General features: G+C 55.8%; 1 protein-coding gene across 5 annotated transcripts in view; it reads right to left on the reverse strand.

Annotated features, from left to right (window-relative positions):
- Positions 1 to 26,270, reverse strand: part of PDGFA (platelet derived growth factor subunit A) — a 59,225-nt gene extending 32,955 nt beyond the window's left edge. For 3 of the 5 annotated variants that reach the window (XM_063089824.1, XM_063089819.1, XM_063089820.1), the window contains exons 1-5: positions 25,943 to 26,270; positions 24,387 to 24,483; positions 18,965 to 19,069; positions 16,490 to 16,677; positions 8,794 to 8,920 (exon numbers count right to left, since the gene is read on the reverse strand). In XM_063089824.1, the coding sequence (XP_062945894.1) occupies positions 8,794 to 8,920; positions 16,490 to 16,677; positions 18,965 to 19,069; positions 24,387 to 24,483; positions 25,943 to 26,005 (580 nt within the window). In that variant the 5' untranslated portion in view covers positions 26,006 to 26,270. Of the gene's footprint in view, positions 1 to 5,080; positions 6,048 to 7,359; positions 7,431 to 8,793; positions 8,921 to 16,489; positions 16,678 to 18,964; positions 19,070 to 24,386; positions 24,484 to 25,942 lie in introns of those variants that run through there. The other 2 variants (XM_063089818.1, XM_063089823.1) reach the window with 2 other exon arrangements.
- Positions 26,271 to 26,579: the final 309 nt, after the last annotated feature.

The raw sequence follows: 26,579 nt of genomic DNA on the forward strand, positions 1-26,579 counted from the left end.
ACACACGTGATTTTGCTGGCCACGGTCTCAGACAGCTCGTGGACACACTTCACCCTCCCAGCCCACCTCCGCTCAGTCCCCGCTGCAGCGGCAAGCACACACTTAGCAGCCCATCTTTGAATGGCACCCTTCTTTGGGGGGATCCTTCCCATTTTCTATCTAGTTCTTCCAGTGGAATTCCACCCTATAACAGAAACGGGACATGGGGCCCAAGCCCAACTGATCATCACAGCTAAACCCCTCAGTGGTTGACTCAGGGCTGGCAGGTGAGCTCACCTGGGTCCGTCAGGGGGCACCCCAGGATTCGGTGTGGGGGAGAAGAGGACACCAGAGTTTCGAGGTGGCGTGGCCATCTACCTTCTGGGAATGGGAGCTGCCGGGGGAAAGCCTGGCCTTGAGATGGACGGCAAGAAGCTAGGCCCAGTGGTAACACAAGGTTCGGGCAGATCCACCCTGACTTTCCCTTCATTTGCTTATACCAGTTTGAACCGCTTTTCCATCCCTTGACTGATAAGTGAAATAGAATTGCTGGGACTCAGTGATTAATGGAACATGGAAGTTGGGGGATTTGAGGGGGCAGGCAGGACCCTGGCGTATGCACCTGGACAGTGGTGGAACTAATCCCTGAGGCCAGGGCCGGAGAGGGGAGCTTTGTGGTTCTCAGGCTGGACACACAAGTCTGAGGTACCATGGTGACATCAGGTGGAAAGGCCCCATGGGCAGGGGCATATATGAGTCTGCAGAAGTGCAGAGCTGTGGGGCACCAAGATAGAAGGTTGGAGTGAAACTGGGGGCTGGGGTTGGATTGACCCTACCCAAGGCAGGGCACTGGCCCCTGGCACTGTCACGAGAGAGGAGAAGCCACCGCGGTCCCACCACTCCCCAAGTGACCCCTAGAACTCCAAACAAGCTGGCTCTTCTCATCACCCCCAGAATCTCCTTCCAGGACTGCATGCCTGAAGAGGGCTGATCTGAGCTCAAAGAGTAGGAAGACCACATCCCCCAGCCATGGCACCAGACACAGGGAATAACACACCCTTGACAGACTGGTACTGGCCTCGAACGGCCAGACAGGAAGGAGGGTCTGATGCTGGCACATCCATATCCCAGTGCCATTCGGTGCCACTCACAGAGCATTTACTAGGAATAGATCGCCCCTCGCTCACACAATTCACCCACCCTCATTCCAGACTACAGATAGGTAAACTGAGGCTCTAAGCAGTCAAGATGTGCTGATGGGTGTTTAGGTGCTTAAGTAACAAAACCGGGCCTGCCTGGAGTCCTGCCAGAACCTGCAGCACATCCCAGGGGGCAGCTCCCCTCAGTTCTGGGGATGCTGGGTGAGTATAGGAAGGACGCCAGCCTTGGCTTGGAGGCTGTGGGGCCTCGGGCCTGCTGCTCCCTTACTGAGCATCCACTTACAGGAAGCCACATTGGCCAAACCTCAGCCACTGACTCAGCCTCCACCCTTATCTCTGTGCTATGTTAATTTGTGTTTCATTTAAATCAATGTTCTTTTAAAAAATTAAATAAAACTATTTTAAACTTCATATCATAGCCAGAAATGAAATACCACAGCATCAGAGCTAGTCATGTTTTTAATCCATAGCTCAGTTTAATACCGAGACCATCTCACATGCCTGCTGGGGAACACAAGCCTCTTAATATGGACATCCCCGTGGGGCAGCAAGGACTAAATGACCACATGTGGAGCATACTTTAGTGCAGGCCTGGCATGAGGTAAACAGGAACTGTTATGTTATTTCACCATCATTTCCAGAATTGGGGAGTGACCCCTCCTCCCGCCCCAGCACCCATCTTAGCCTTCCCCATCCCTGGCACCCAGAGCCCCGGGACAGGAACCAACTTGGAACAGCTAGGTACGCAGCTAGTGGGTGGCCAGACCTGAACAGCAACGGGCTTTTCAGGGGAGCTGCAGCCCACGAGGAGGCACGTTGGAGGCAGGGCAGGGCTGGGCTCAGATCCCACCTCAGACTGCATGAGAGCGGCCTTGGCAGTGCCTGAACTTGAAGCCCCTCGGCCCCCTCGCCTGTACAGTGGGGACACGGGGAGGGAGGAGATGTGAGATCCCCCTCCACTTGCTGGAAAGCTGACCCTAGGATGCTCATGCTGGTCTGGGCTTTGTTCTGGGAGCATTTCAGGGAGCTGGAGGAGAGTTCTCTACAAAGGTGACACCGCCTCCAGAGTCATTCAGACTGCCTGGGTTAAAACTGATTCCCTCGGGACTGTCCCTGAGCTTCTGTGTGCCTCAGTTTCTCAACTGTGACGCAGAGCGCAAACGGTAATCCCCTCAGTAGCGGGGATGGGTAGAGTGAGAGCTCCTGGAACTGCCGCCAGCAGGTGGTGTCCCATAAGCACCCGCCATGACAATGTTATGTTAGGGGCACTGGCAATGTCCCCAGCCAAGGGAGAGGTGGGCGAGGGCATCGAATCCTGGCTGCTTCCTCCTTTGACCTTGACCTCTCCTCCGGTCAGTGCTGTAGCTATTTTTGGCCCCATTTTACCCGCTGGAGGATCTGGACGTAAATCTCTTTGAATTCGGACCATTTGGTTTTAAGCTCACAGTGAAGTGCCCCAGGATAGCCACCAGCACCTGCCAAGGTGCAACCCCAGGAACAACCCAACCCTGCTGCCTCGAGGGGCTGGGGGTGTCAAAGCCCCAACACTGCACAGGGAGTCTCCCAGCCTAGCTCACCCCTGGGGTTGGGCGGGGGAGGAGGCCCAGGGAGATGGGACTCTGTAGACACTCCCAGCCTCACAGCACAATCCCTCCTGCCACACCCCACCCCACCCCAAGAACCATCCCTGTCTCTGGAATCATCTGCTCAGGGTCCCTCCAAGGAGCGATGCCCTAAAGTTCCCACCCCCAGAATCCCTGGAGAAACTGAGTGTGGGTCACAAAACCCACGATGGGCCATGTGAGGGTGTGTTGTTTCTACTGCCACATAGGAAAGCCATAACCAGAAGCGCCTCTCATCCAGAGGGGGGGTCTCTGAGCCTGGCCTTGACCATTCCTGCTGCTGGGAATCCCAGGGCCACTGAGAAGCCAGGGCCAAGCTGGAGAAGACCACCTGGGGACAGCAACTCTCCCAGCCAGGCCCAACCAACTTCCCAGACAAGGACACTGGCCTGGATGAAGAAAGGGAGATACCCCAAGCTAAAGGAAGAACCCAGCAAGGGCTGGAATCCAGATCTCATGACCCCTGGTAAGGACAAGATGAGCTCAGGTCTCCAGGCAGGTGTAGGAGCCTCATCTCAACAGGAGACACCACTGCTGCTCATCAGGGCCCAGGAACACCATGGACTGGTGTGACATGCTTCTAGGTCACAGCACAAGGAGGTGGAAGACACTGAGACCCACGCTAAGAGTCCCAGGTATGTCTCAATGGTGTGTGGTCCTTGTTCCACCCTGAGCTATGGCTCCACTTTGCAGATGTGCACACTGAAGTGCACACACAGGCCCCTCACTCAAGGTTACCAGGCTCATGGGAAGATGTAAAGAGCCAACCCTGAGTAGAAAACTGTCTTCTCGGGCCCACACCCAGGTACAGCCCAGGGTTATGGGCCAGGAAGGGACCCAGGCAGGAGTAGCAATGCCGGGAATGCAGGACAGATCCATAACAGAAGCTGCAGGCCCATGTGGGCAGCGCAGCTCAGAAACAATCCAGCCACAGACATAGTCTCTGCTGGGCTGGCAGCCCCTTCCCGGCTGGCAGGAAGGGGCAGGGCTGGGCACCATGGCAGCCCTCACCCGTGCAAATGAATGAATGAGAGAAGGCAGGCAGGTGAGTTCCCGCCACCACCAACATCCTCAGCAACCGCCCCTGGGCTCCTGGCCTCTCCTTGTGAAATTTTTCTCTTCCCCAAGAGCACACCAAGCTTTTCTGCTCCATTATTTTAATGGTCATAGCATTTCACCAGACAGCTTTGCACAAAAAAAAAAAAAAAAAAAAAAAAGGAAGAAAGAAAAACTGAGCAGTATTACCAGCATATCACGGAAACATAAATACATAAATTACATGTTCATACACCTAACGTCAGACGTACATTCACGGGCACAGCATTGTGAACAGCACAGTGCTAAGACAGCAGCACATGGGGCCTGGGTGTCCATCTGTCCATCCAAGGCGAGGGAGCCAGGGGACACGGCTGCCCTGGCCCTCCACCTCCAGGCCTCCAATCGCCCACTTGAAGAGTGTCCAACTGAAGCCCGAAAACTGTACCATGTAGATGAGCTGTGGATCTTCCAGAAGCACATGTACAACAGACGCCGGCTGGAGACAACTGCACAGGCCACACGGGGGTCAAGATCCAAAGGGATCTCGGCGGTCACAAGAGCCGAGGCGTTGGGAGGGAAGCTGCCAGCACGGCAGGGCTCCAGGCTGCTCGCATTTAGTGCCCAGTAAGTGGACACAGCCAGGTCAGCTCACTTCTCAGATAAAACTCATCGTCCCCTGGCTGCTCTGATGCAGTGGATGGTCTCCTCCTCCCCACGAGGCAGCAAACAGCCTGTAGGGTGGCGCTCTCTGGCCTGTTCCCAGTAGATTCTGGAGTCCCAAGCAGCATAGGCTCCGCATTCCTCAAGTTCTCATCGGGGGGCAGGTTGGGGGCACCAGCCCAGAAAGCTCTAATCTCCCAGTCTTCACCCAACTGACCATGTGACCAGGGAATGGGGGTCTAGACTTGGTTAAGCAACTAGAAAAATGTGACCACAAAATGCTTTTCATGTGCATGAGTTTTGTTGGTGGGTTTCTTTTTAATTTTTGGATTAAAAAAAACACAAAAAAACATAGCAGGCTCGCAAGTATATAAAACTGGTAATATTAGATAAAAATACAAACTTCACCTTTACAAAAAACAAACAAACAAACAAACCACACACGCATTTCTGTTAATACACGTAAAGCATAACATCTTACCAAAAATAATTTCAGTTCTGTCCAAACACTGGAGGCAGCAGGGAGTGACTCCCAATGCCACAGTGCATTAACAATTCACAGGGAAGTAATGACGCACCTCACCCAGCCACACGTGGAAAATGACATTCTGCGGCGTGTGCTGTGGGGGGACATGGTACCACCCAGCCACAAACAGGAACTCCAGGGGCCAGAGCTGCAGGGATGGTATACGATTGATTGACGCATAGTTCTCTCAAAATGGCTTAAATTAAAAAATAAAGTGGGGTAAGGGAGAAACACATAAAGCCAGAAACATGTAGGAAATGATGCATAGGTAAGTATACCATGTTTATTTTAATACATCTCATTAGTTTGCATCCTGCTAGGAAAAATACCGTCGCATTGTCCTGACAGTTACAGCAGCCTTGTGTGTTATCGGTGTAAATGTCATCCGAGAGATAATTAAAAAAAAAAAAAAAAAAAAAAGCTAGGCAAAGAGTAAAAAGGAAAGCTTAATAATCACTTTATGGTGTAAAAAAAAAAATCCGCTTAAGGCTCTCAGGAAGGTTTCTGTATAGACTTAAACACTACAGCGAGGAGGTGTGGTTTCTAAAGTTCGCGTGGCGGTTTTCGAGACATTCCAGCTTCCTGCGTGCCGCTGCAGAGCCCGCTGGCATCCCTTTGGAGTCATTCCGAAAGCAGGCTGTGTCCTTGGCAAAAAGCACCTGTGACCACCCGGACAGAAATCCAGTCTGCTGAGACCTCCACACTGCACTGCCACCCTGCGGGGGGCGACCCTCCACTCCGTCGACTGTTTCGATATTTTTGTGAGTCCGTTTTGTTTCTGTCATGTTTTGTGGTTTTGTTTACTCTCCCTCTCTCTCTTTTTTTTGACAAGGAAGCTTCTTACTGTTTCACCGAGTGCTACAATACTTGCTTTGATGTCACATTAAACAAATGTACACTGTCTCTTTGTTCTCCAGAGTGTTCTTGGACACAGTTTTTCACGGAGGGGAACAAAGACCGCACGCTGGCAATAAAGCACCGTACATAGTAGGTTCAGGAATGTAACACGCCATGTACATCCATGTCCCAGGAAAGGGCTGCTGGCTCATCCTCACCTCACATCTGTGGGGAGAGGGGAGAGAGACAGACACTGAGAGGCTGGGACCACCGAGCACGCACATTGCTGCGTAGAAGGCAAATGGGATGAAACAATTTAACCCGATCTGAAGCACAAAGGGGTTTAACGTTTTCATGAAATTTTTGAAATCAAATTTGCCATGTAAGCCACATAGCAACATCCTGACCAGAATTGGGACTAGGCTCACAGCATCTCACAGAACACATCTTGAAAGCAAGCCCCATTCTCCCATTGTACAGATGGGGGAAACTGAGGCCCAGAAAGATTCTTTTGCCTTTCTCCCTACCTTCCTTTCTTCCAGCCTTGGGCTTGGATGTGATTTCTGGAGCTCTGGCAGCCATGTTGGCCAAGAGGCAATGCTGAGGATAGACATCACTAGCCACAGACAGAAGGGGTCCCTGTGACTGAGCAGATCTATGCTGACCTCTCTAAGAACAGCTCTCCAGAGTCCTCCATTCTGTCCATTGCACACTCCAACACACCACCCACAGGCCCACAGCCTGAACGCTAGCCAGGCCCAGGGCATCGGAATGCCTGCCTCTTATTCTTGGGTCTCTATCATCAGCTGGCCCTTAGAGGTCAGAGCCTAGCACTCAGTAGACACTAAATGCACAGGCAAGCACAAAAACAACCCCCCGCACCACACCCGGGGCCCACAAAGCCAAGTCTGAGCCATCATTTGGGACTGCTTCAGACACCCACCCAAGTGGATACTTTCCTCCTAAGAAGATCCTCGTGAATGGACCTGAGCTGAGGGGGCCTCAAAGTCACACACTACCCAGCAGAAGCCAGGGCTCTCAGACACCCTATCTCTGAGGAATCTACTCCATTCTAAAACAACTATTTGTATTGGATGCCATGGAGTCCCACATGCCAGAAGGAAGGGCCAGGCCAGACGGGCTCCAACTCTCCTGAGCCAGACAGGCCAATGCCAGGATGACTGCGGTTACCCAAATCCCATTTTCTTCTGGAAAGCAAGATGCCTCACTAAGAGACTATGGCCCTAGACTTTCTTGCAGCTGAGGGATAGCAGATGAGAAAAAAACAAAAGTCACCAGGTGGGATTTCTGGGAAGGCTCTCCAAGGGGGTTCTTCTGCTCTTCTCCCCACCTTTCACTTTCTTCCAGCCTAGAGCACAGATGTGATTTCTGGATCTTTAGCAGCCACTTTGGGCTATGAGGCAACTCTGAGGATAGATGCCACCAGCCCAAGATAGAAGGGGTCCCTGATGACACCTCAAGATTGTCATACCAGCTCTGGCCTCCCCATCTTTACATGAGAATAATGAATTCATACCTTATCTCAATCCCTGTTGTTTCTGGTGTTACTAGCAGCCAGACGCAATTTCCGATACAATAGCCAATAACCTGTATATTTATAAAACATTTTCAGATCTACTCAGCCTTCAACAATCCTTATTTTTTTTATTTTATTTTTTTTTTAAAAGATGACCAGTAAGGGGATCTCAACCCTTGGCTTGGTGTTGCACCACGCTCAGCCAGTGAGCAAACCAGCCATCCCTATATAGGATCCGAACCTGTGGCCTTGGTGTTATCAGTACCGCACTCTACCGAGTGAGCCACGGGCCGGCCTAACAATCCTTATTTGTAATCTCTGTTAAGCCTCAGTTTTTTCATCTGTCAAATGGGGTGGGCAACCCGCCCAAGGTGATCCCAGCTAGTAACCGTCAGAGCTACCACAGCTGCTCAAGAAATGCCATCCGTTCCATTTGTGTGTGATGCTTCTGTGCTCCCAATCAACGACAAAGACAAGAACAAAGCCAGAAGCGGGGGCTCCAGACCAGAAATGAGCCATGGATCGGGGCTTTCTGTAAGGCAGGAGGGGACGAGAGCGAGAAGACCCACAGCCCAGCAGACATGGGAAGCACGCAGAACCGTCAAGGCCAATCAGGGCCCCCGGGAGACGGGAAGCGTGATTCACGGGCATGATCAGTCAATTGCATCTCCCAGCCCTGCAGGGATTCAGCATGTCCAGCAACAGCTCCTACCTGGTTGGCTGCTTTAGGTGGGTTTTAACCTTTTTCTTTTCCGTTTTTTACCTGACTCCCTACGCCTTCCTGTTAACAAAAGGGCAGGGACGGTGAGTGGGCCTACGGGAAGGTTGTTGGGGTATAAAACTAAGGTAATAAATACCTGAGGTGTTTATCTTTCGGAAAGAAAACTTGACAGCCCTGGCACAGAGACACTTCCAGGCCCCTCCTCCTGCTCAGGGACTGGCCCCAACTCAGCGGGCCACACACACCGAGCTGTTCATGGGCAAAGTCTGCTCAGCAGGGTGAAGGTCAAGACCCTGATCGGCAACGCCGCGGCCGCAGTCCACTATCCACCTTCCCACCTGCTCTTCCCGGCCCACCTAGGTGGGGGCCCTTCTGTAGCCCCCTCTCACCTTACCCCACCAGCCCCTCAATCCAGGTGGATGGCTTCGGAAACACACCCAGCCCATCTCACTCCAGTTTGAACCTCCTCTCCTGCCAGCTCTGCGGCTCGGCCCATGCTCCCTGTCCCAATGTCCCGCAGATGGCAGATCTGCCTCCCAGCCAGGCCCCCAAGTGTGTGCTTGCCCCGTTAACAAGGAACCGATTCATTCAACTGCAGCCTCACGTGCTATCACCCATCGAGGGTCCCACTCCAGGGGACCACCTAAAAACCCAGAAGCAAGGCTTCAAGGATCCATTCTTGAATGATGAGCCCAACGCAGAGAGCCACTTACCCGTCTCCTCTTCCCGATAATCTGGATTCAAGCTGGAGGTCGTACACGCACACTCCAAGTGTTCCTCTAACCTCACCTGGACTTCTTTTAATTTTGGCTTCTTCCTGACATATTCCACCTTGGCCACCTGCCAGAGAGAAGAGCCCAGCCATGAGCACCTAAATAGAGCTTCAGACGTCCCAACTGGCTAGGAGCCAGGGACGCACTTGACCCCACCACCCCAGACCAGGAGGGAGGTGGGAGCAGCCTGACCTCTGACCTCCAACCTCCTCCCCCACTCTCCCTCATGGAGAGGAGGGCAGGAGCACCAGATGAAAAAACGAGCCGCAGCATAGTATCTTGTGGGTTGGTTCTATTTCTGTTTAAAATAACCCCAAAGGCTCATGTGTGCCTGGGAGGCCTGAGGGATACACACACAGCAAAGGGAGAGTTCTGAGGCACAGGTGGCCAGGGAAGGTGTCTGCTTGTATGTTTACACACAGCTGGGAAATGTTTTTGAATGTGTACTGCTGAGCTTGGTTCCTGGCTGGACCCTCGCTCAGAGAAGCTCTCGTATCCCCGCCTTCTTCCCACCATCCACGGGAAAACAACAAACGTGGCCCCACGGGTCCCCACAAGGAGGCCAGTGGGTTTGTGTTGGATTCTGGCTGTTGTGGACTCAAAAGTCCAGATGATGACCCCACGTGCTCCTGGTCACACTGCTGGCCTGATGAGGACCCCTTCCCTCCCAAGTGCCCAGGCCAGGCAAACCCACGGCCACCTGGTGGGCTCAGTCCCAGGCATGAAGCCTCCTCGTGGCTCCCCCTGGGCTCAGAGGAAACCTGGCCTTCTTGGAAATGTGGGTTGGAGTCCCCAGACCATCCCAGGGGCCACACAAGACGGATCCAAGAGGAGGATCAGGCTGCCAGACTGTGGCTTTGATGAGCCGGGCACCTCCTCTTCCAATACCACGCCAGCCCTCAATTCTCTGGGCACAGAACCACAATGCAGTGACCCACCTCTACAGCCCCCTCCCAGCCCCTGGGGAGCCACAGAGAGGAAATGGCCCAGTCCAGGCCCAAGAGGGCCAATACACAACCTCCAGGTGTTCAAGAATGGAAAACAAGAAAACAAATCCCTGGCCCTACAGGGCAGGCATCTTGGACATCCATGGTCCCCACATGGGTGACCAGGACACTCTGTCATGAGAAAGCAACTCCACCCCCCCATACACACACATGCACATACACACAGAATGCACACACATGCAACTGCACACTCCCTCACACACACACACACAAACACTGCATGTACATGCCTGGCATCATAGATACTTAATACATACACCCTGAGGCAGTGTGTGCTGGGCACCATGCTGAAGAAACCCACGTGCCCACACTTCATCCCAGAGTACAGACTAGGGATCACGTGGTTAGAGAAGTTGCTCTCCAGTCCACCTTCCTTTCGAGAGTCCAAATATCAACATTCACTTAATCCTCCTAGCAACTCTATAAGTAGGCAGGATTATCTCCTCCATTAACAGCAAAGGAAACTGAGGTACATACAGGCAAGCCACTTCCCCATGAGTGGCAGGCTGTCCCTAACCACAAGGCTGTCTCATCTGTCACCTGGAACATATGCGGGGGAACCGCCACCATCTTCTTGTCCTTCCCAGACCCAGTACACAGTAGGCACCCCCTCTGTGCCAAGGGAACCAACCGTGCAGGCTTCCCCAGGGTCTAAGTCCCAGGAACGGCCCTCAGGGATCACTCACTTCACCCCTCACTGTTCACTGGAAACTGAGGGTGGAAAAGGAGCAGATTCCGCCTTGGGTTACCCCCTGAACACATGGAGGTCGGGGAAGCTCCTGGGCCAGCATTGGCACCAGGTGAATGAGACCCCGGGCTGAGACAAGATGCCCCCAGCCCAGTGGTTCCTGACTCCCAGTGGGCAGTCAGGAGGGTGAAGGCAGGAAGGCACTTTCCAACCTCCTTTCCCAGGAGTCAAGAGCCAGGAGAACACCCAGACAGGGGGTCTGCCCTGCACCCTGAATCCAGAAGCCCACCCACAGGTTAGCCAGTCCCCAAGGCACTGGGGTCCAGGCCTGTCCAGACCCTGCCGTGGCTGCCGCCACCTCAGCTGCATTAATGGTTAACCTGCAGTGCAAAGGCCCGGCAGGCGTGTGAAGTGGTGTGGGCTGCCCCGGGTGTGAACACAAGCCGCCAGGTATGAGCTGGGCAGGTGTGGGGCGTGGGCGGCCAGGGTCAGGAGCCCGTCCAGGAGTGGGGCCTCACTTGGGAGGTTTCACTACCGTCAGGAAGCATGAGAGAACCTGGCCTGGGGCACAGCAGCACAGGCCTTTCCCCCGTGGAGCTGCTTTCTGGCAGGGCTCTGTCCCACCAGGCACTTGCTAGTCAGGGAGGTCTTGGAACAGTGCCCCCCACCACAGGCAATCTGCCTCTTCCCCCAGGGACAGTGAGCCCAAAGAGCCCAGGGCAGTGCAGTCAGACACCTCCGCCTCCCCATCTGTAGAATGGGAGCATCTATCACCCCTGCAACCCACAATCGGTCGTGATGAGGAACGAATAAGCTCACATCATAGAAGCACCCAGAACTTGGGACAGAGCCAACCTCCAGGAGTGGGCTACTACTGCTGTCAATATTTTAACACAGGGCCCACCTAACGAAAACCAGTCCCCAGACTCCCAAGTCAGAGAGAAGCTAAGCCTGGAGGCTCCCGGGGGCTCCTGCACAGCTCACTTACAAGTCCCCAAGATGAGCATGGTGGCTGCCCCCCTCCGCTGCCCCCACCAGGCAGAGTGTGGGATCCCAGAGTGACCCTCCCTTTAAAAACCCTGGGCTGGGGAAGGCCCACCCTGAGGATAAGCAAGTCCCAAGAGGAACAGCAGAGGCCCACCCCAGGTCTCCAACAATCAGGAACTCCAAGTCTGTCTAGGTAGTAACTAGGGACCCGACCGCACAAAACAGGGCCCAGTCCCCTCCTGCCTCTATGAGTGCCGAGCAACCTCCTCCCCTGCCCCACTCCACCCCATTCCCCAGCCTGCGACACAACACCAGCCTCACACCCTGCAATCAGCCCGGCTGAACACCCGTGCTCCCTCCCACCCCTAACCTCTGCAGTGGAGACCAGGGACAGGCCAGTGGGCTCTGATTTCTTGAGTCCATGGGGCTGGGCATGGGCAGGGCACTTGTCCGCTCTTGGCCCCGGCCCCCTGGGCGGCACGGCCTCTTTGGTCAACAAGCAGCCTCACCTAGTTCCCTCTGCAGGGCAGATACTAGGGCTGGGGCTCGGCCAAGACCACAGGGCCTGAATGGCCAGACACAGGACTTCCAGGGACGTCTCTCTCCAAGGCAGGTGGGTCACTGTGGGGAAGGTGGGCTCTCAGGACACAACAGAAACACTGTCCCTCCCAGTCCACGTGCAAAGGGCACACAACACAGGCCTCTCCAGACTGGGAACCCACTTTCTCTTCAGACAGGCCCATTTTTATCAAAGAAAAACAAACAGTGATTTATGATTGCACCTGCTTCTGAGTATGCAAGGATTCCAGGCCATTCCACCACCTCTGTCTGGCCAGGAAATGGCTACATTTTTTCCAAAAAAACATGTTATGAATATTAAATTCTCAAAAACCTCCTCTATGAGAAGCCAAGTCTGAAGAACAGAGACTATTAAATCCTTGGACCCCCATTCTTGTCTCCTCGGACCCCAGACCCTGTACTGGAGCCCCAGGAGGGGGTCCCCATGTTCCTCCCCACACTTCTCCCTTTGCAAAGGGGTCAAAGCCCGGAGGGCAGCAGGTGAGCACAAGGCATCCTTACCCACCAAGCCTAACACCCAGCCTCTTCGGGCCCCCAAGTTCTCTCACGATGGGGAGGGACACTGAGACCTCCTCATTCCAGACTAATGCTGCCATGGTCACCACCTTCTTCCAGAGACCTGTGCACCAGACCACCAGACAGTGACCAATGGGGTCCCCAGCTTGGAAATTCTCACCCAGGACGCCCCTCCCAACTTCATTACAGGGTGCAGAGGCCCATCCTAGGCAGCCCAGGGGAGCATGTACCTTCCCGAAGCCTGAGGTCCCGCAAAGCAGAGCCACAGCCAACAACCCTCAGTACGGTTCAGAGCTGGGAACTAGCTTTCTAGAGACTTGGGGGAGGCAGACCAAGTTAATTTACTGATGCACATTGGTTCACACCTACAAGGCTGCCTTGAAACAAACTTTCTTATGCAGTGATGGAGGCTGGGGGTTCAGGTGAGGTCACGTTAGACGGTGGCTCACAGCTGGCTCCTTCCCCCGACCTTGAGGCCCCATCCAATGCGAGGCCGGGAGAGGCATGAGCCAGGGGTGGACACCGCTAGGGGTCATGGCCATAGAGCTTCACTCTCACTCCGGACGAAAACCACTGGTGGCCATGGAGCCCACCCACCACTGTCCCTGCCCAGTTCCACTCCTCTCTCCTGAGCCCTACAGCTTGGTTCTGGAGAACAAGGTCAGGGGCATGCCGGGACCTGACACCAAGGGCTGACCAGGTCAAGCACAAAACAGGGAAAAGCAGCAGGGCTGGGGACCCCGGCCCCACCTCCCCCCAGGGGTGATGGTCAGCGGTGTCCTGGCCACTCCAGCAGGGCCTGCCTAGTGTTGGGTTCAGATGACGCTTCCTCTCCAGATGCCCCTGGAAGACAGAGGAGAGCCCGGCCGCAGGCGCTGACATCAGAACGCCCCACATCCGGGACCCCAGTGTTGACCTAGGGGCAGTGACTACAACATCGGGGTGGGTTCTGTCTGGATCCTCAGCAGAAGAACAGCTTCAAGCTGTCCTCACGGAAGGACTGGCCATTAACCCCAACATGTCCACCAGAAACCTAGGGCCTCAGTGGCTTCAAGGTAGCCTTTAGCTGAGCACACACTGGATAGGTCACCAGCCTGGGCCACGACAGAGTGACCACTCCTGGCCTGGCTGTTACCTTCTTTAATAAGAGAACTTTGAGTGTTAACCAAAAAGCCATAAAAACTGGAAAAACAGGAGATACCACTCCCAGCCTGGGTGGATGGGGCAGGGCGCCATGGCCTCCCCGCAGCCCAGCAACGACCCCCTGCTGACCCCTGCACCCACTCGCACGAGTGCTTGGCTGGAATTCTGGGAGCCCATCTTCCTCTCTCCAGGTCGACATCTGCCTCCATCTCAAATGGAACAGGACCAGCCTCCTGGCTTGGCCTCCACAATGGGCCTCCTGTTCCCGCTGACCTTTTGTCCCCTGTGCCAGAGCCCCCAATGTCTGGGGCCGGATGTTTTCCTCCAAAGCCTCTGATGGGTGGGCAGGGAGAAGACGCCTCACTGAAGAGGGAGGACCAGGGAGGTGCCTGGGTCTGAGAAGGCAGGAACCAGGCATCCTGGCTCCAGCTGCAGGACTCAGTCCCTCTGTGACCTAAGGCCTGTCCCCTCTCGGGATGACTAGGACCCTGTCTGGGCAGAGGAGGCCAATGGGGTAAAGCTCAGCTCCACCGGCCACACAAAGCAGAGAAGGGGCCCCTCCCAGGAAAGAGTACGTGCCCCCCACCCTCCCACAGTGCTGCTAGGAGATGGGAGCTAGGACCTCTGGCCTTGAGGCTCTGACGGCCTCTGGACCCTACCAAGCTTACTCAGGGGGACAGAGAAGGGAGGCATCACTGCGTGGCTGGGACCAGACGCCCTCCCACCCCACCCTGTCCTCACCCCATGGGAAACAAGGGAGGAAACACTGGGGGCTCCCAAAGGCTGGAGCCCACAGGCCAAGAACCATTACTGACTCGCTCACTCCACGCCAGTACCCCTGTACCTCCGAGCCCCTAGTCTTGCACACAGGAAGGACAGACAGCCCCTCAGTGCCAGAACTGACATATGGAAACATCTAATCTAGAGTACTGCCCCCCCAACCTTGAGAACAAGACCATGGGTATCCTGGAATCTTGGGGCTCAATGAGACCCCCCCCAATATACCAATGAGGACACCGAGGCACAAGGAAAGGCAGAGGCTATAGGTGAGGGTCACGCCCCAGGGGCTGGCAGCAATGGAGCCCCCAAGAAATGGAAAATTGGGGGGTGGACAGAGCTGGGCTTGGCACCTGGGTAAGTGGGGACCCCACCACTGGAGCCTGAAGGGCAGGGATGGCCCCCCCACCCCTCATACATAAGCAGCCTCTGAAGGCAGGAGGCCCCAGAAAAGCACCCCCAGGGCCCTAGGAAAACCTCAGGGCTTTTTAAGGGGAGTGTTTGGCCTTGGAGCTCCCTGCGCAGTAAGATGTGGAATTTGCTTACTCAATATCCTGAGCACCACAGAGGACCAAGTCCCCAGAGGTCAAGATAAGTCCCAGTTACGGGTCTAAAGTGCCCAGTCATGTGACAAACAAATGGCCTGGCTGGTTTTCTTCCTTAATGAAGAAAAAGCATCTCACCCCAGGGCCTGGACCATTGAGGAGTGGGCTCTAAGGCAGCCCCCAGAACAGAAATCCTCAAACCTAATTTCAGAGACTCTTTCCTTCTGCCAGAAAAAGTGGGTCCACCTGCCCTCCAAAGCTCAGCTGAGCCTGCTCTGCATGAAAGGCACATCCAACCAGACAGAACTTTCAAAGCAACACACCACAGCCTCCTGGACTGGGGGTCCATGCCCACCCACACCCCTGAGGGTCCTGTGGTATCATAATAGTGCCTAACCCAACTGAAGCAAGTTTCTAGGGAGAGAAGCCCTAAGAGAGCCCACCTCCCCTAGCCAGGGCCCTGGGGGAGGCTCCAGCCTCAGCCGTGGCTCATGAAAGTCAAGAGACACCTCCCCCTCCAACCCTGTCCTTCTGAAAATGAGAGGCCAAAGACCAGACAGGGACCGAGCACCCAGAAAGCAGGACAATCCCCCTTCCAAGCAGAAAGGCCAGCAGCCTCAGCTCTCTCCGGAGTACACAGTCCCTGCCTCAGACCCACTGCACAGATGGAGCCACCCAGGCCCTGAAGGCAAGCCATCAGCCGAATGCCACAGACCCCAATTTGGCTGCCTGGAGGAATCCAAAGAAGCAGAACTGTCCCCAAGGACTCAAGTGGCGAGAATAAGAAACCCCCACAGGCATAATCTAAGCATGGCCTGAACCCCCCAATGCTGCCTCTGGAAATCACCAGTCCCCCACCTGGGAGAGGGCTTGGTGGCAAGTGACCAGCTGTGTGCCAGCCCCTAGTGACCACAGGTTAGCGGCAGAGATGTCAACTCACACCACTGGATCCCACAAGTCTCTGAGAGCAGGAGGAAGGGGTTGGCCCTGAAACCCTGGCCCAAGACTTCAGCAACCCCAGAAAGACCCTTCCTGAGAGGCACTCAACAAGCCATTTGGGAGCCATTTCTCTCCCACAGTGTCTCTATGGCGTAGGGGGACTGCTATGGTCTGAATGTCTGTGTCCCTCCCAAGTTCATATGTTGGAATCCTCACCCTCATGGTGATGGTATTAGGAGGTAGGGTCTTCGAGAGGTGATTAAGTCATAAAGGTCATTATAATCAGGAAGCAGGCCCCCATCAGACATCAAATCTGCCAGTGCCCTGATCTTGGACTTCCAACCTCTGGAACTGTGAGAAGGGAATTTCTGTTGTTTATTGACCACCCAGTCTATGCTATTCTGTTACATCAACCTGAACAGACTTGGGGGTGTGGGGCACGAGGGGGAGCTCACCTTGACACTCCGGTGGTGGATGCGTGAGGGCTGGCACTTGACACTGCTGGTGTTGCAGCAGCCAGTACAGCGCTTCACCTCCACACATGGGGGCCAGATCAGAAAGTTGGCAGACGTGGGGTCAACCTGGCTCCGAGGTATCTCATAAATGACCGTCCTGGTCTTGCAGACTGCAGGAATGGCTTCCTCTGCAGAGGCAAGAGCATGTGAATGCACAGACCACGCCCATCCTACAAGCACCATGCCCACCCTCCTCCTGTAACTCTCTGCCCCACCCAGGGCTGCAGGGACACTGGCTGGGCCTAGGGACAACTGGGAGCCCAGCCCAGGCAGGGGCTGTAACCACACGGCTCCTGCCACTTCCAATGTGACCAAACATGCTGGGGATATGCCACAGGATGAAACCCCTCTTTATCAGGGTGCAGATGAGCTGGCCAAAGCACACAAAGGAGCTCTGGGGCTGGACAGGGAGGAGAGTTCTCCTAGCAAAGGGAACTGCATGACACCAAAGATTCAAGAGGCCCAGTGTGGCCCCTGGGGGTGTGGAGCTCTGCAAGCCTGGGAGGTGGTGGTATGTGCCTGGCAGGAGACCCTCCCATCAAAGTAGGTCTGTGAACTAAGAGAGGACAGGGGACACAGTCCTGACTTCCCCAGGGCCCAGGGACCTGCTCACGAAGGTCCTCAAGAGGCCACCCCGGACAGCCAGGAGGGAGGAGGCAGTTCTATTTTCTGTCTGTTCCTCGGCACAGGCCAATCACAGCCCTGAGAAACTCCGACTACACGCCAGCAATTGACACAAACTGAGGAATCCCCCTGCGAACCCAAGGGCACACACCTTCCTCCCCGGCTACTGCTTTACTAGTGCCGCCTCCAGCTGGTCATTGTGTAATGGATGCCTGGCAATGTCCAGCCACAGGGACTGGCTAGCAGAGGCCCTGCTGCCTAGACAGGGGGCTGCGGAGTCCAGGCAGACTCTGGGGGCCACCCACAGGGCTGCTCCCTGATGCCCCCAGGAACACTGTGGGTCTACCTGGACCCCAGACCCAGAGCTAGAGGGAGCTGGAGGTGGTCACAGAGCCCATAAAGCAAGGCAGAGGTTCAGCCCAGAAAAACAGCCGGGGAGGGGCCCAGCACCACCCAAAGATGCATAACCTACATGCACACCCGACAGCCCCAGCGCGAGCAGGGCCTTGCCCTCTGCACACTCCCACAGGTCGATGCAAGAGTCTGCACTGGAATCAAAGGACCTAACCTGAGTCCTGGGGAACAGCGTTAGCTCCTCTGCATCCACAGAGGTGTGAAGACCTCCCACGGGCCCTATGGGACACCGCAGGCACTAGCATCCTCACTGGGCCTCAGCAAGTCTCTGGACAAGGGGCCTTCCAGTCCCTCTGAGAATAATAAAGATAAAGAGCAGCCCCTCGACCCCAACACACCAGGCCCACAGCATGCTGCACACTGCTCAGGCCCCACAGCCCCTGACCAGGTAGGGCAAGAGGATGGAGCCAAGGAAGGGCCTTCAGTCCAACCACCTTGCTCGTGGACAGCTCCCTCCCATCTGGACTTTGTAAAGGATTCTGCAGCACTCACAGGAGTGTCCTGGCCATTGAGATTGGTCGGAATGATGTGAAGTGTATGATCCCCACAGTCGTCTGGGGAGGTCCTGCTTGCATTAACTAGGGGTTGTTTACCCACACACCACCCTCAGAGATAGAAGACATAAAATCCATCTTCTTGAAGGAAACTAATGCAATGAGCAGTAACCAGGGTTCAAACCCAGTCAGCTCTACAATAAGCAGGTGGAAACCCCAGATGGCATGGAACTGGGTGGGCCACACCTCCCAACCCTGCCCCCAGGCAAGAAAGCACAGACCAAGCCCAGGAGTCCTCTGCTAGCTAGTTCCCCCTCAAGGGGGCCAGATGGACATGGGATGCTCTGAGAGGCGACAAGAACCAAAATATCCCCCAAACCAATGCCCAGGTGAAGTCCTAGAGACAAATGTGAGTGGGGTGGGGGCTATGGTAGCTGCCCCCCAGCCACAGCACACACAGCTGCACCCAGCTATGCAGCTTGTAGCCAGGAGCATGCTGCTGTTCCATATTATGAATTGGAAATTAAGCACGACCACGTTTTCCAGAAAGGCCTCCTCAAGGACAGGTCCCAACAAGATCGAGCACTTAAGGAATTTATGACAGTTCTTCTCTCCTGGAAACTCTCTTGGCCCAGATCACAACTGCAGTGAGGAGCAGGCGGGCTGGGGCGGGAGACACAGCCGCGGAGGAGGGAGGCCTCCAGGGACAGCAGGGGCCAAGCCTTTGTTTTACAGAGGAGGGGGATGAGGGGATGAGTGGGATGGAGTGGCTTGCCTGAGGCCACAGGGTCAGGGGAGGGCCCAGCCAGCCCCTCCCCACCTGACACTGCCCCTCCTGCGGTCCTGCCCGCCCGGACCACGCAGCCTCCCTCCTGGGACTTACCGATGCTTCTTTTCCTTCGAATGGGCACAGGCCGCTTCTCGGGTGCATGCTTAGTGGCGTGGACCCCATGGGCTCTCAGGCTGGTTTCCAGAGCATCCTCAGCCCCTGTAGGTAGAAAGAGAAGATGGCAACCAGCCCGCCCATACCTGCATGGTGCACCCCTGGGACTGTCCAGCAGCACTTCCCACAGATCAGTTTTCAGAGCCACCTGGGGACAAAGAGCAAGGCAGCTCAGCCCCACCCTCCCACCCCAAGATGGGAGGGGGCCCCGTGGAAGACCCTCTATTCCCACACAGGGCTTTTTAGACGTGCAGCGGATGAAACACTTGCCACTACCAAATATATCCCATCCACACAGAGATCCCCAAGATGTACCAGTCTTTGCTGGGCCCCTGGCAAAGCTGAGGACCCTCTGGGGAAGAGGCTGCAGGTGGTCTCCCCCATGGCACCTCCTCCAGTGAAACCCAGGTGAGGGCTGAACTGGGTCAGGAAGGCCTGGAGGCTGTCCATCCCAGAACCAAAAGGCCTGTTGCCTCCCAGCCCGGGCGATCTCTCTAAGGGGGCACAGGGCTACCCCAGGCTACACAGCCATCTGGGGTGCTGAACCGAAGGACAAGCAGAGGCCACTGAGATTTCCAGTGGTGCACGTGGGTTTCTCCTTCCTTCTCACTGACGTCTCCTAACCTTTGAGGGGCATCGGAAGAAATGCCAGACTGGGCCGTAAGCCAGACCCCACTTGTTCCTGAAATAAGTCTACTCTGAGTGCAAGAGGCCATGAGAAAAAGCAAGAGGGTAAGTGTGACCTCTTATGGAGCATAAAGTGAGAAGTGGCTGCAGGCCTGAGTCAGAAGACCCCAGTGTCTGCAGTAAAAAAGGTAGAAAAAAGCCCAAGTATCTGCAAGCCATATTTATAGCAAGGGTGGGGAGGTGCTGAGAGGGGACAAGCCCTCTTAGCCACAGAGCAATAGCCCAGACAGAGCTAGGATCAGAACCAGACTCCAGGTCAGCACCAAGAACTCTAGCCCCCCAGTACACACAACACCTTACTTAGAGGGGATGACAACTGGGACATACAACCCTCTCCTCTGCCAGTGCCTCCAGACAAGCTGGGGGTATCTCAGGTCTCTCAGATTCCTGGGGTGGGGGAAGGGCACACACAGCCACCTGGATGTGGCCTGACCCAGCCCGCTGACACCACCTATACCTGGATAAAGTGGAGCGAACCTGGCCTCCCTGCCCGGGCCCTCTGAACCTAGCAGGGGGGGGTCTCTTCTCATCTCGCCCATCCTGACTCCCCAGTATATAACCAGGTACTGAGAAGGTGTACCAACAAACAGCCAGGCACTCTCACAGACCCACCAAGACCCCTGGGTCCTGCTGCCTCCCCTCCTGAGAAGCTCATGTGGTGTCCTGGACACCAGCCCAGGTCAGAAGAAGCCCCCTCCTCAGTCTCTTTTTGCCCAGCCCACCCAGGTAGCAATGACCATCCACAAACCAGCTAGAGAAATCTCGGTTTCCTCCACTCCCCTCAGAAGTCTGAAACCTGCACATTTAAAATAAAAACCAAAAACCTCACATAAGGTGTGAATGGCAAAGACAAAGTCTGAGCAGAGCCCCACTTTTTACTTAAAATGACTCAATGTTCCAGTGCCACTAATTTTTTTTTTAAAGACCCAAAATAAGATCAGAACAGAACTACTCATGCAATAAGAATTTCCCATCAACCAACTGTTACAATAAGCATTTTTTTCACCAAAAAGTGACACTTATGAGTCATGTCCTGGTGGTGGCCATCTTGCCACCGCCAAACCAAAGAGCAACTGGTCCATTCTCGGCTTCTAGAAAATTTACTAACAGCATCAGCTACCACGTATTGATGCCCTACTATCGCCGTGCTTGCATGCATTGTTTTAGTGATGACTTAAATTTTACGTGAATGCAGTAGGTACTACCAACTTTCTGCATCCAAGGAAACTGAGGCCCAGAGAAATGGAAGAGGACGAGAACAGACGGCTACTGAAGGAACCCTCCAAGGCCTGTGTCCACCATGCTCGCCGCCCCCCGCCCTCTTGCCCTTGCTTGATGAACAGAGAAGACAACAGGTCTGCCAGTTCATCAACCTTGCTCAAGTCTTAGTTGGCAAATTTCTTTGGAGACAAGACACAAAGAGTGGGAACAGCTCCTAGTCAAACAAGTTCACCTTTCACTCGCAGATCAAGATGGGTGGTCACAAAGCAAGAGTTAGTTGACCCACACTAATGGGAGAAGTGGCCGTTCTGATTTATGCTGGTTGAGAAGTTAACTCACTCCAGCAGTAATTTCACAAGACACGATCTCGCGCAGCCAGGCCCAGGCCGCCGGGCATGAATCATTCCCTAAAAGTGCTCACAGGACAGTTAATCAAGTGGTTTTCCCTTTGTCTTCTGTGCACAGATGTCCGAATGACAACTCGGAGGATGGGAGAATCCTCCAACCATCAGTCCAGGTCCAAGCGTTAATGGTCCCAGATGGGGATATTTATGTATTAGTTACTTGATGACCTATGGGCGACTGGCCAGACTGCTTTGGAGAACAAAGCTTCTCCGCTGCTACGCCACTGAATGGTCTGTTCTCTTCACACACGACAAATAGGCCCCCAACTCCATGGCTACTGGTCATTAAGAGACCACATGCTGGTCTCTGAGCCCAAAAGCTACACTGCTCCTGCTCTTCACTCATGTATGTACACGCCGTCAGAATACTCAGGGCTCAGGGGCATCCTCATCACTAATATAGAAATCCCATTGCCCCTGGACCTTCCAGCCACACAGCCAAAGATGGAAGTGCCTTGCTCAGTTTCTTCATCTGTAAAATGGGGATGGGGCCAGCCCACTGAGAGGAGCTACATGCCAATCACAAAGCTCTATCCACTCCAGGGAGGAGTCGGCTTATTAGGGGCGCACCTGGGATACCTCAAGGTGTCTTCTCTACTTCCTATAGCATTAGCCTTTCACCTAGAGGGACCCAACACCAACAATGTCAACCTGCAAGAGCCCACCCCTTGGACTTATAAAAGTGGATAAAGGAACTCCCAAGGGGGAATGAGTCAAATTGTGTTTCTCCCAGCACCCTGACCCCTTCCTTCATCACTAATCTCCTGAATTGTCATTGGCTCTGGCCAGACCAGGGTGCCCTAACAAACCAAGCATTCCCCTGACTAGACCTAAAGGGGAGTCCAGGGCCCAGAGGGCAGCTTACTCTCAAAAGAACTGACCACCACAGCTGTTTACAACCTTCCCCAGCAGCCTGATCCATTTCAACTCTTCACTTCCGGCAGGAACAGGAGTTGGGGGAAAAGACACCCTCATACAAGCTGGAGAAGCAAACCGTGCCACTACTGTCCTCAGGCTAGAGACTGTGGGCTCCTCTGGTTTTCAGTTTCCACACCATTGATAGGGGGGCTGGAAGGTGACCCACTTTGGGGTTTGTGTCACAAAGGGTCCCCTCCAGGGGCAAGGCTGGGGAACAAGGAAGGTGCTACAGGTCCTTCCTTTGTTCTTATACCCAAAGTTCCCAAACACTAAGAGATTCACATTCAGATCCCAAAGTCTGACATGTAGACAGAAGAGCTGAGATCCACCCTCTGCATTCCCTGGGGCAGGAAGGAGAGGCACTCCCCAGGACATTTTTATAGGGGGCAATTTGAAACCAGCCAGGAAGACTGGCTGGTGTATCCTTGCTTTTTCTGTTTGGACCCTTTAGAGGCTCCAGCCCAGAAGCCTGCAGGTCAGGAATGCTATCAGCATAACCCCACTGAGCTGCAATGCTAAAAGCATTAATGACAGTGGGGGGGGGGGGGGCAGGGTTGCAGAGACCAGAATAAGAATGGTCCCAGCAGAAAGTGAATGGCCCATTTCCCTGCAGCAAGGCCAGGTCCCACACCAAGGCCCAGCCCTCCAAAGGCCTCACTTCTACAAGCCGGGGGGGAGGAGGGGGAGCCCTGGAACTTTCTCTGGGAGGCAGTCTCTCCACTTTTCCAAATCTATCAGAGACCAGCAAAATACAGGCAAGTGTTTTCCCAGCTTACCAAAGGCAAATCCTTCTCCCCAGGATTACACATCAAGGGACCAGATCAAAATCCCCCCGCCACCCCCCACGCCCCCCACCCCGGCCCAACTCTGATCTCCAAGTGAAATTCTACCCCCTTCCTGATAAGGATCAGCCAAAGGATTTCCTGGGTCAAGAAACTACAGAAACCGTCGGCCTTGTTAGAAAATGGTTTTGGCATGAAATGAAAATAGTTCAGGCCTCTCCACCACCATAATTAGGTACAAATTTCCAAATGACTAGACCATGTGATTTTACTTAATTCCCCCCACCACCTCCCTCTTTTCAGAGTAGTTTGCAGAGAGGAAAAAAAATCTTCATTTCACTTAAAATTCTTCTAATTCTCCTGCTTTCAGTTACTCTTTTTGACAAGTTCATCTTAGGCCTTCTTTTTTAATGCAGTCAATAAGAAGTTTTCCCATAAAAGTATTTTCCTAGTTAATTCTCACGTTGGAGTTCCAGGCTTAATTTTTCAAGTGTTAATTTTGAAAAGGGCGCCGCAAACATGTGGACTCTAGGAAGGGGCTCTCTAGCCCTCAGGAGCAGGGCACGCACCCAACACCACTGCCACTCCCACCCCACGGCCTGCCTGGTCAACCCGGGTCCCTTTAACCCTTGCCGACCCGGGGAGCAACTCTGCAACTGACACTCCTGCGTCTCAAAACTCTGTGTTTACAAATAAACTGTTTTCTGAAGTGGCTCGGCTCCAGGTCCTGAGGGTGAGCCCCCAAAATAGCCCCCAAGCAGAATGTGTCCAAAGGCACTCCTTTTTATTGGGTCCTGAAAAGAGAAAAGGACCGGCCTCCTGCAGCCACGAAGGCCCTGCCGCAAGAACGCAGCACCAGCTCTCAACGATTACGAAGGGGCCCTGACCCAGGGGACACGGCTACTCCTGCGCGCCTGCCCTCGGGGCCTCTGTATGCGGACAGCGGGCCCGGCGCGCGGGCCAGGGCTCTGCGCCCAGGGCCTGGGCCGGCTCCCGCCGCTCCTCCGGACCCGAGGGCAGGCGCGGGGCCGGCACACCTGGCGGGGACGCCGGCGCCCCCTATTCGGTTGAACTTTCTGTGACACACGCGGCATTTTCCTTAAATACGAAAACAATCCCTGGGCGAGTGAGCGAGCAGCCTTCGGCTGCCGCTGGGAGAGAAAGTGGCGATTGGAAGAGAAACTCCTGACTCATCCGCCTGGGCGTTTATGGCCGGGGATTGGATTCTGACCTTTCGGTGCGCTCCTGCGCGGCGCACCGCCCGGCCCGAGGTGGGAGGCGGCGCGGGGCGCATAGACTCCCCGCCCGTCCGCGCCCTCCCCGCGCGCCAAGGGAAGGGGCGCGATTTACCTACGGAGTCTATCTCCAGGAGTCGCTGGAGGTCCCGGATGCTGTGGATCTGACTGCGAGCCAGCCTCTCAATCACCTCGCGGGGGATCTCGGCTTCCTGCAAGCAGAGGCCACAAGGTCAGCGCCCGCGGCCCCGGCCGCACAGGCTCGCGCCCCCGGCCGCCGAGAGCGCCTCTTCCCCGGGCTCGAGGTGACCCGGTGAGCATCTGCCGCAGCCCCCGCCCCGGGCCACGCGGACCTCCCGCCGGGGCCCTGGAGCCGGCCGGAGACCAGGGGTGGAGCTGGATGAGACCCCAAATTCTCCGCCTCCATCCTTGTCTGCTGTTTGCAAAAATAAAGTCCCCTCCCACCTTTAAATTTTCAAACAATAGCTCCCGTACTCTGGCCCCACCGCCCGGGGTGTCAGTTACTGGAGGTCTGTGGGCAGCGAGGGGGCCGGGGAGTTCCTGATTTAATAGTGAAATCGACATCTAGAAAGATCAAGTTGAAAATGCGTCACGGATCGACGACGAAAGTCACGGCAGCCCTAACAGTTTAATGTAGCTAGAGGCTTAAATTTCACGCCCCGGAATCCCGGGCCGAACCCGCGGAGGAGAGGTTTCTCGTCTCACAAACACACGCACGCGTGCGCGCGCGCGCTCACACACACACACGCACACACACACAACACACACTCGCCCCACCCCGGGCTCCGGCCCAGCCGCGGCCCTAGCGCCGACTGAGACGCCCAAATCCAGCCGGCAGCTGGGAGAGGCTGCCAGGGAAAGAGAGGGTTAACTATCCACCTCTCACCGCTCTCAGGTCCCTGCCCAGACCACCCTCACCACTCGGCCTCCCCAACTCTCCTTCCTGATTTTTAAAAGGAGTCAGGGGTCGCTGGGGGAGACTCAAACACTAAGTTCCCACGACGGGGGGCTGTAGAAAGTCATTCATCACTACAAAGCTCCCGGGGATTTGGGATTCAGGGGGGTGGGGACGCCGCGGTGGGAGGGCGCGGGCGCCTGGCCCGGCCCCAGCTCGCCTAGCTCAGCCACCTGTAAGCAGGCCCCGGGCGAGCGGGACTGCGCCGGCCCTGCGCCCCGCCGGGCTTGGGGACCGAGAACCGGGGGCTGCGAGGCTCGTCGCTGCCCGTTGTGCCCGGCCGGGGTCTTCCGCCGCAACCGCCTCTACCTGTTTATCGGCCGCCTTTCTCCCCTCTCCCGGCTCCGCCAGCTCACACACACCCCCTTCCACGCACCCCGTTACTGCATTGCCTGCCGCGCCCCAGCTACCCCTCCCTGGAGAGACGCCCGTGCCCCCCGAAGTTTCTCCCCACTCGTCCACCTCGCCGCTCCCTCGTCCCTCCCAGGCAGAGCGACGCAACACGCTGGAAACTCACCAGACACACTTAGGCATGGCAAAAAATAGAACCCAGTTGGGAAAATTTTTAAATGAACTACCCCAGCAGGAATCAAAATGCTCTCTGCAGAACCTGGGGCGCCCCGGCCCGCGGGCGGCTGCGGAGGGCGTGCGCCGGGGTAGCCGGAGAGGGGACGGGGCACGGGGGCGGCACCCACCTCAGCCAGGGCATGGGCGAGGTATCCGCAGCCGAGGAGCAGCAGGCAAGCCCAAGTCCTCATCGCGTCCAGAGGCGCTGGCGGCTCGGCGGGGAGGCGAGGCCGCGGGGCGGGCGCTCCAGCCGGGCTCCTGTGGCGGCGAAATTCAGTACCATCCCTCAGGGAGCGCGGCCCGGAGGAGGGTGGCGCGGAGAGCAGGGAGCCGGCGGAGCGCGCCTGGCGCGAGCAGTGTGTGCGGAGAGGCAGGCAGCGCCAGCGAGGAGGAGGAGGAACAGGGAGTGCGCGCCCGCCGCGCCCGCCGCGCCGGGAGCCTCCTGGGCCGCCGGGTAGGGGGTGGGGACGGAAGGGGCGGAGGGCGGGGGCTGGGCTTCTTCCTTGGTGCGTTCCCGGTGCTGGCCGCTGCCGCGCTCGCTCCCCGGCGCTGGCTCTAGGAGCGACCCGGCCGGTAATTCTGCATATTTGTGGGCATCAGCCCCAACAGGGACCCCGGAGCGAGGCTGGAACCGCTGCCGCCGCACCACAGATCACCTGTCTGGACGCCGGGCCCGGCCCGGCTCCGGGCTCGCGCTCTCCCTGCGGGCTGCGGACTGCGAGCGGCCCTGCGCCCACCGCCGGCCCTGCGCTCGCCTCCGGCCTT

Source organism: Cynocephalus volans, chromosome 3, assembly GCF_027409185.1.
Source record: "Cynocephalus volans isolate mCynVol1 chromosome 3, mCynVol1.pri, whole genome shotgun sequence".
Lineage (NCBI taxonomy): Eukaryota > Metazoa > Chordata > Mammalia > Dermoptera > Cynocephalidae > Cynocephalus > Cynocephalus volans.